This window comes from Cryptomeria japonica, chromosome 5, assembly GCF_030272615.1.
Source record: "Cryptomeria japonica chromosome 5, Sugi_1.0, whole genome shotgun sequence".
In the NCBI taxonomy this organism is placed as follows: Eukaryota; Viridiplantae; Streptophyta; class Pinopsida; order Cupressales; family Cupressaceae; genus Cryptomeria; species Cryptomeria japonica.
The window spans coordinates 318394881-318404951 of NC_081409.1; the positions used below are offsets into that span (position 1 = coordinate 318394881).

At 37.8% G+C, this 10071-nt stretch overlaps 1 protein-coding gene across 1 annotated transcript; it reads right to left on the minus strand.

Moving 5' to 3' along the window:
• Positions 1 to 1008: 1008 nt before the first annotated feature.
• Positions 1009 to 4058, minus strand: LOC131062655 (phenylalanine ammonia-lyase). The gene has a single exon (XM_057996366.2). The coding sequence runs from the start codon at positions 3744 to 3746 to the stop codon at positions 1407 to 1409; it is 2340 nt and encodes a 779-aa protein (XP_057852349.1). The 5' UTR covers positions 3747 to 4058; the 3' UTR covers positions 1009 to 1406.
• Positions 4059 to 10071: the final 6013 nt, after the last annotated feature.

Sequence of the window (10071 nt, forward strand, 5' to 3'; positions counted from 1 at the left end):
GATCTCAAGACAGACATTGGAAGCAATTACCAATTTGCTCTGGTCCATTTATTGTAGAGATGATAATGCTATATCCTTAAGAACATGTTGCCCGTGCCTGTTTGTTTTGTAAGATTCTATTATAATGACATGAACTTCATCTCCTTTGAACTCTTTTCTCATCTTGATGATGAATCATAGAGTGTGATTCAAAACATCGATGTTAAAAAAGTTTGTAAACAATCTAATCCAGAAGCATAAAGGGAATTAATGACATGAACTTCACTTCTATTGCTTAAAGTTTAATCATTGAGTGACTTAAAAATAAATTTGGCAAAATGCTTACACATGTTTCTTGGGGTTTCCATGTACAAATGGCATAACCTAGAGTAACATTAGGATTAGTCTTCTCCTGGCCATCTCTTATGTAGTATTAAAACAAAACCCAAAATGTTTGTTATTATATTGCTTACACACTTCTTTGTTTAAACAATAATGAATAAGTATTTACAGTGGAATTTGAGAAGAATAGTTTCAAAATGAATGTATCGCATGTGTGTAAATTGATGGTTGTGACATGTATATAAGAAGTTACACCAAATGTGATAGATTGTAGTATGTGTTTTCAATAGTTTAATACGCCTAACTTACAATTTTAATAGATTTTTCATAACTTTTATTTCAATGAAAAAAGGTCATATTATGCAAATAGATTGACATTTACAATTATGTTTATGCATCAAAGAATTTCTATTTCTGTTTACATTTTTATTTTAGTATAACTAATTGTATAATTTTAAAATACATTTTACTCTTACCTTTATTTTCTTATGGACACACACCTTGAACCTCCCATAAATACACGTGCTACTTTTTAATTTAATGAGATATTTTTTTCCCTTTGGAATATTGCACTATCCTTTAATTTAAGGAAAGTAAATAAGAATGTTCATAGGAGCAAGACAACTATGCATTTGTTCTTGGAAAGAGAGGATTGAACGAATCATGAAATGTAGAGTTATTTGAGAGTACTCGAGGAATTTTCTTTTCATTAAGACAGTATTGCAATGTATAAAACACAGATAGTGAAAGCATTGATAGGATGGACTGGGCCCTCATGACGGCAGCGAGCATGTCAAGAGCTTTCATTTGAGAGTAATCGGGGAATCTTATTTTCATTAACACTGTATTGCAATGTATAAAACAGAGATAGTGTAAGCATTGATAGTATGGCCTGGGCCCTCATGACAGCAGCGAGCATGTCGAGCTTTCAATTTAAAGGATATCCTAGAAAAACAGAAAAATTGACTGTATCACTCTGTATAACTGTGGAACAGGGAATCTGAAACTTTTGCATGATGCATCTGCAAGAGGAGAAAATGGGTCTATCATGGGCCACCAAGAATAAAGGACTATGGAAGAGGAACTCAGAGAGTGGCGTTTGCAGTGTTCCAAAATCCTCTGCCGCTGGTGGCGGAGGGCGATTTGGCGGTGTCGAACCAGGACCAATACGACGAATTGAAGGGCGCAGGGGAGAGAGGAGGATGCTGTGAGCGCGGAGTGAAGGGCCCTGCAGAACCGCGCCACATGTTCAAACATTTCATCACTACCTCTCCAAACAGATTCTCTGATTCACAAATGCCGCGATACACCTTCTCAATGTCTTCACCGGGGCTCCGTGTCTTAGCACCACTCAGCAAGTCCGTACCCAGTTGGGATCTCACGAATTTATAGATGGGGTAAGTTCTGCATTTCTTGATTCTGTTGGGGATGGGGAAGTCATTTGCATGAAATTTCTTCTGGGCCAGGGGGATCTCTTCATCCAGCCGAGCTTTCAACTCCTTTTGGAAGATGGGAATCCTGCGGAACAGCAGAGGCGTTCCGAGCTGGGGGTCGTCTTCAGGGCATTCAAGGGCCTTGTCGACCAAAACTTCCCGGAGCTGAAGCATGAGTGCGTAGGAAGGGTTGGAGGGGTCATCAATGTAGGAGAAAACCGGCTGATGGTCCACAACCTGGAGGAGCTCCTTCTCGCAGAAGCGTGTGGGGAGCAGGGACCCGTCTTCACCACTGGTGAGAGTCTTCCTGGCCGTCTGTAAAACCACATGTTTTACTACCGCTCGCATGTTTTCCTCCAAGTGGCGGAGGTCCACAGCCTGGCAGAGCGCCACCAGATAAGTGGCGGACATGAGCTTCAGGATCTGAATGGCCTCTGCAGTCTTCCTGGCTGAAATGAGGCCCAGCGAATTCACATCCTGGTTGTGTTGCTCGGCACTCTGGACATGGGTAGTAACAGGGGAGGCCAGGTACTGAAGCTCCGATGTGTAGGAAGCCATGGCGATTTCGGCGCCCTTGAAGCCATAGTCCAGGCTTGGATTAGGCCCACCAGACAGATTCGAAGGCAGGCCATTGTTATAGTAGTCGCACACCAGCTCTGAGAATTGGGCAAACATGAGCTTTCCAATGGCCGCCAGGGCGATTCGGGTGTTGTCCATGGAAACCCCAATTGGAGTGCCCTGGAAATTGCCGCCATGGAGTGCCATATCCCGGGCCACATCAATCAATGGGTTGTCATTAACGGAATTGATTTCGCGCTCAATTGAGTGAGTGGCCATGCGGATCACTTCGATCTGAGGGCCCAGCCACTGCGGAGATGTCCGCAGAGCGTAACGGTCTTGCTTAGGCTTGCTCAGCGGATCCGTCTCCTGCACCCGCTTCGCCTCCTTGACATAATCGCTGCCGTCCAGAAGAAATTCCATTACTGCCGCCGCTTCTATCTGACCTGGATGGTGTTTCAACTCATGGGTCAGTGGGTCAGTGAATTCGGGCTTCCCTTGCATAACTTCACAGAACAGGGCAGACAGTATCTCCACCAGGACGGCCATCAGATTGGCGTCGAAGCACACGGAAGCCGCCACGGCAGACCCAACAGCAGTGCCATTGACGAGTGCTAGCCCTTCCTTAGGCTGCAATTCAAAAGGGCCTCCCTTAATGCCGGCCCTCTTGAGCGCCTCCAGGGCATCCAGTTCCTCGCCCTGAGCCGTCGCGGCTCTGGAATTCGGGCGCCCAGTCAGTAACCCAGCAATGTAAGACAGAGGCACCAGGTCCCCGGAGGCTGTGATGGTTCCTCTGAGGGGCACTTTGGGAGTAATGTTACAGTCCATGAGCTTCTGCAGGGCCTCCAGGACTTCCCACCGGATGCCAGAGTAGCCCTGCATAAGGGTATTAACTCGGACCAGCATGGCGGCCTTGGTGTACTCGCATGGTAGCTGCAGACCCTCACCGCCCAAAACACCCGCATTCAAGAATCTGATCAGCTCGCGCTGCAAATCCACCGCCTTGTTCGTCCGCCGGTGAGAGGTGGCTCCGAAGCCTGTTGTGACCCCGTATGTGTCAGTTCCTTTCGCTATGTTGTTTGCTACCCAATTCGCGCTCTCCTCCACTCTTGATTTTGCGCTTGCCTCGTCCAATTCCACACTCACCTCCTTTCTCCGGGTCACAGCCGTCACCTGACCCACTGTTAGGGTCGTGCCACGCAGGACCACCTTCTCTGCCTGATAAAATTGTCGAATCATTCTTCTCACTTCCTCCACGTGGCTGCACTCCATGGCCTCAGCGGCTCTCTTCCAGTGAGGTGGATTGCTTACGTGTCCTACACCTTCCACATGGATTGGGTTCACTCCACCAGCTGGCAAAGGCAGAGTGGGTGGCCGGCATAGCTCCCTTGCCTTCACAGAGTTGTAATCACTGCTAGCATTGTCACTAGACATGGTGGATTAAAAAAACTCTTTGTTTTTATAGTCCACCAAATCAATTTGAATTTGTGACCTCTTTCAAAAATACACTTCAATACTAAACCAACTCAAATTCAAATTCTGTTTCAAACTTGTTCAAGAGAACTAATAAATCTCTACAAACTTATACTGTAATCTAATTATCCCCTCTTTCAAAATCCAAATACTCCAACCCTAAAACAACTCAAATTCTGTTTCAAACTTGTCCGAAAGAACTAATAAGTCTATAACTGCAATCTGATTATCCAGGAAAGTTCAGATTTCAGAGTTTGCAGTGAATGAATTGATTGTAGAGGCACGGTATTTATAAGCAGGCTAGAAGTTTAGCGCCAAGTGGGAATCAGGATTGGGATTAGAGAAGGTAGGTGGTGTGTACAGTCAAAGTCAAAGTCAAGCGAAAAAATTGCTTGTGATATAGTGATGATGAAAATGGGTCAAATCAGAGGTTGGTGTAAGAGAGATTCCCGGAGGCGACTATTTATCTACTGAAATTTGAACTTTATACGCATGATATTTGAACGCTTCACTATACAAAATGTGTTTCATTTGCTCAATTTGTTTTGTTTTATCTTCACCGCCCATGGAAAAGAAATAGATCTCACGTGTGCGCAGACTGAAGGAAGTGGAGTGGAAATGATGGTTTAATTTGAATTCAATATTCTATACTAGTTACGAAATTTCCTGCCATTACCTATGACTAAGACTAAAGCTAAGAAGGCGTCTTACCAACAACCTTTTATTGTTCATTTGACAACTGGTCACTTTTTTTTCCTTGTATTTTGAGAAAGAACATGGAATATATATTAGTAGAAAAGTAGAACAAACATAAAACATCATTCAATGAATATAGAAGATAATGGAAATTATTATCTAATTTTTAGGTTATATTAATGTATAAGTTATAGTGTATGAAGGTAACTTATGTATTGGTGCATCTTAAGGGTTGTATAATCATTTCTGAAGACAACAGAGGTTGTTATGGTAGTGAATATAGTAAGAGAATATAAGACATTATAGTAGTAGTGAAAAAGATAAAGAATCATAAAGGTCGCATACCAAATTGGGTTGAAAGCAAACACATAAGAAATACTAGTTGCAAATTAAGGAAAAACAAAAATCATCACAATTCCTATACTATTACTTTGATCATTTAGAGTCTTATAGTAAAGGTCATACAATAGAAAGACATGTACAACTATCCAATAGTTAGATAGTAATTGGAATGCTTGTTATGTAGTTGTGGTTAGTATGATTAATCAGTCCTCCATTATGGAGGTTGGAGCAAAGAGTTACAAGTAGTTGTATACTATCGATGAGAACAACCCACTATGCATCACAATTGTCTTATTTTGCCTCAAGAGCATGAAATTGATCAATGATGGTGAGGATTTGTATAGTGAGACCTCGTAGAGTGGAGGTTTTCTTCATGAACAACCTAAAAAGATCAGCCATCACATTATATTGATCTCATATTTCACTAATGTTGGCAACAACAAGAGTATGTGCAATATAACAAATCTCAAATGACAACAACATGATTCTAAACTAGACCCTCATTAGGAAGAGCTTATTGAGCTTATATTAAAAACTAGTATAAGATACAAATGGTAGTTATTTAATAGAATTCATCAACTCAAGTTAACAAAGCACTAGAGCAAGTGAAGCCCTCAACATAACCACACAAGAAATAGACCCAAATAGAGAATTCAATGTAAGATGTGGAAGAAAGGTGATTGTTGATTTGTGACAACAATATTCAAACTAGTCCATTTCTTTTTTAATAATTCTTGGTGTTCTAGATCCACCAGTTGTGTCCACTGCACCACTATCCATAGAAAGCAAAAATGGGAACAAAATGCCATTTAGATCTTCCCCAAAGCTAGTAATTCAGAACATAGTGTAGAAAACAAAAACTAAAGGCCATTATGGCAACAATTACTCTTGACAAGATTAGATAATAATTTCATCTATGAGGTGAAAAAGTGAACTAACATTAACAATCCACTAAAAAGGGATTTTAAAAGTATGAGAAAACATAGCAAGAGAATGAAGGCACTAGGAAAAATGTATAATAGTTTGATGGAAGGACTATCACATTATGAGAAATAAAAGGCCCAAAAGAGAAAATTTGCATGTCCATTTGTGGAGAAAAATAGCTAGGAAAGTAGAAATTCAAGAAAAACATAACATTTAATCACATGTGAACATAACCCAAGATAAATTTTATAACCTCACAATGATTGCAAAAAGATAAAGCCAAAGGAGCAATTTGAAGGAACCATAAAAAACTACCAATAAGCAACTTAAAATGAAGAATGTGTCAAAATATGAGTTTTTTTTTTCATTTGTAAAAAAAGTGTCACAAATAAGCACAAAGAGACAACCAAGTAGGAGCAAAAAGGCATAACTCTGCCTTACATTAAGATGTCGAACAAGAGATAAATTTAGTTGGAGCAAGTGGTAAATGGTTTGACTAGGAAAAAATTATTTGGGACACAAAAGTCCATTTACAATCCTTGAGAAAGTTACAAATATAAGATATACAAAATAGGTCTAACAAAGTAGGACACTCAAGCAAAAAACAAGATGAAATTCAAAAGTAAGTTATTGCATTGTTTCTAATTGAAAGATTGAAAGTTCCACAAGCCACTTAAATTATAAATTCCCTTACAAGAAAATTAGGTAGCTTTGAAATGATAATCTAGAGACAAAGGTAGTTCATTAGATTCTACAAGATGATTCCAATATGTTGAAGGGATGGTACATTCTGAATAAAAAGAGGAGACACTCAATTCCATGTTTTTTAAATACATGCAAAAGTCTACACAAATAACTTCTATAAACATGTTAGATCTAGAACTCAAATCTTGAGATTAAATCCTTATTCTAAATGAAGCAAGATACATTCAAATTGAGCATAAAAAGATCAAATCAACTTCTTACATTCACTTTGTTGAACACACCACGGGACTGAGAGAGGGGATGAATCATTCAAGACCTCAAAATTGCTTATTTTTTTATCTTCAAACTTTAAACCATAACCATATAATCACAATAGTAATGAATCATGAAAGCATAAAGCACAACAAACACATGAACACCGAATTTATGTGGAAAACTCAAGCAAGGAAAAACCACGATGAGAATTAGATTCACAATATGAATATAATTTATTACAGTGTTGCCTTTGGAACTCACTACTCCTAAGAGGACTTGCAAAACTAAGGCACATAACCTTATGACAAGATACAAATAACTTGCAGGGCTGAAACACATTGTCTTAAGACAAGATACAGAAAGCTACCAAGAGACTCATTGTCTTCTGACAATGAAAGGAATAGCTGAATTAAAGAAATAAGATCTCTTGATCATGAAATTATCCTTGAGCCACTGTGTCAAGCAACCAAGATCATGGCAACTACATCTAACTTCAAACTTTGTCATACAGAAGATATTATCATCAAAGCTCTTCACAAATGACTTTCGCACAACCTCAATATCAAATTTGCTTGTAAATCACCAATATTTGCTACTTGCCAATCCACACTCCTTCCATGCCTTCAATCATACATCTGCACTCCTTCATATACAAAATTAATTATTAAAACCCTTAACTAGGTCGGTCACAGATAAGATAGACAATATTACATAAATATGGCCACCCAAATCAATAACAACCATTGCAGGCCACTCCAGAATATAAAGAGGGCCCAAAAATATCACATATCATTTTCAAATTATTCCAATGAACCGCACATGCTAACACATTTTCTAAAGTTAATATCAAATGAAATGTGTAGATAAACATTAAAGGATGTTAACTTAGTCGGCCCAAAAACAAATCTCCAATGTAAATTACACAATGTGGATCTATACACACCAAGGTGAAACCCAAAACATTGACTAGAATCATCCTCCAAAGAAAATCTAGACTAAAAGAGTATGATTTAAGTAGGATACAATATCACTGTCAACTGAAAACCAGACCAGCTAACAACACGAAACAAAGAGAATCATAACTCCACTTGTCAATCAAATCATCACCTGAAAACTAAACTAGAAAACTACACAAACCACATGAACATGTCATCCTAATTACAACACTTGAACTTCCATGCAATCGAAAACCACAAGACATTCTCTAGACCTTTTTTGACTGACAACCTTACTGTCAGAAAAATCAACAACCAACTCTGTCATCTAAGCAATAGAGGACATGAAAATATAATTGTGCAATATACACATAATGGATAATATATTCAAAATCATAACACATCATCTCCACATACCGAAGAAATGCAAGGTATTCTTCCACTGAGACATTAAAAACTATTTCCTGCATAAATACCATTTTCTACATATTGAAACTTCCACTACACCATTCTTCCAACATCTTCACCAAGCAAGCAAAACACTCACATAGTAACATCAATGACAACACAGGACAGGTTGACATCAATGACAACAAAGCACAATACCTCAAGTTTCTAACACACTTACCAAGAAAGGGGTCTCCTTTGTCAAGTGACTATTCTCATGAATATGAGTGATGTAATCACTCATGGATACCTCAAGATCTTGATAGCATGTGTTTGTATGATAGATACACGATATTGTTCTTGTGATCTTGATGCTTCTCTTTGATGATCGCCCTCCTTATCATGCTCACTTCATATTTATAGATGAAATATTAAGGGTTCAATTTATATGTGCTTACATAGGGATGTGGAAAATTAGGATCAAATAATGGGTGAATGATGGAGATTAAATGAGACTACTTGGGGCATTAGATCATGTGCAAGGGACACTTTAGTTTAACGTAAGTGATTGCGAAATAGAAACATTATTTGAATTTTATGTATTTATTGTAAGTCAATGGGATGGACCTATTTGATTTTATTAATAAGATAAGTGTAAGGTGGATTTAATTTAATTTATTTTATTAGATAAACAGAGATGCACTTAATTTATTTAAATTAAGGTGCAAGTGGAGACTTTATTGATTTTGATCTCTAATGGAGTGAATTGTGGATGGCATTAATAAAATATTTTAAAAAAAATTATTGTGATGAGGTGATTTTAGGTGTATACATTTTCCTTGTTGGTGCTTAGAGTTGTAAGTTCCTAAATCCCTAAAGGAAGTTATTCTTTGAGTGTAAAGGGTGTTGAACCTAGATAAACAAACCTTTAACTTATGCTTAGGTATGGCAACTTAAGACTAGTTTTCTAAGGTGGGTAAGACCTTTGAAATTAGGTTCAACTAGAGACAAATGGTACCTTCACTAGAGGTATCCTAAATAGGATTAAATACAATTGATGATAGACAAATGGATACATTATTATAGTAGTACCCAATGTATCCCTAACTCCAAAGTTATCATTGTATTATGGATTGGGGATCATTCTAAGAAATCAATGCTATAAGGTATGTGAATAAAGAGACGACTCAAATTGTGACTCTAAAAGGTAACTTAATGTAAAGTGTCAAAGTACAAAGATTTGAGAAAAATCATGTTGGTAAGAGAAAGTATAAATCTCTCATAGGGACAAGGGAAAGAGTGAGGGTTGAGGAAATGGTATGCCAAGATGGGAAACTCTAAAACTTTTACATTAAACAATCTTTCTTGAATTTTAACTACAAACATCCACAGAATTTTTTAAGACTTACACAACTTCCAACACATGGTATTGTTGGACATTTGTTGTCATTGATGTCAAAGGGGTGTTATGGGTAAGTGCACCAAGATGGTATATAATTTAGTGGCCACATCCAAAAAAAATACCAAAATGAGCAAAACACGTATGTGTTTATAATAAATTCAAATACGATGTGCGTGTTTCAACCCAACATAATGTGAACGTGGTATTGACATTTGCAATCTAGCTTGAAATATAAAATTCCTATGTCTTATTATATTTTTTTCATCAAGATATATACATAAAATATCATTTTTAACTTTTCTTATACTTTAAGTTATATTTTATGTATATATTGGCAAGATTTGTGAAAATGGTTGCAGATATCTAGGAGTCATAATGCAAATTCTAGATTTTAAAAGATCTTGCAATTTTTCAAAAAGTCAAATTCCAATGATCAATAGGCTCCTATCATCATTCTCTTGCTATCTCTATCTCATGCACTTTATCTCCTCCAAGCTATATGAAAAGGAAATTGCAACCTCATAATGACAATTTCCACATAGCCCATAAGCTAAATATATGCAAATAAGTGCTCAGAATCCATATGCAAAAGAATAGGCAACATACCCATCAAATATGACACAAGAAATACCTTGGAAAA

Coding starts and splice junctions, on each gene's coding strand:
- LOC131062655 (XM_057996366.2), bottom strand. CDS start 3,746: ATGTCTAGTGACAATGCTAGCAGTGATTACAACTCTGTGAAGGCAAGG.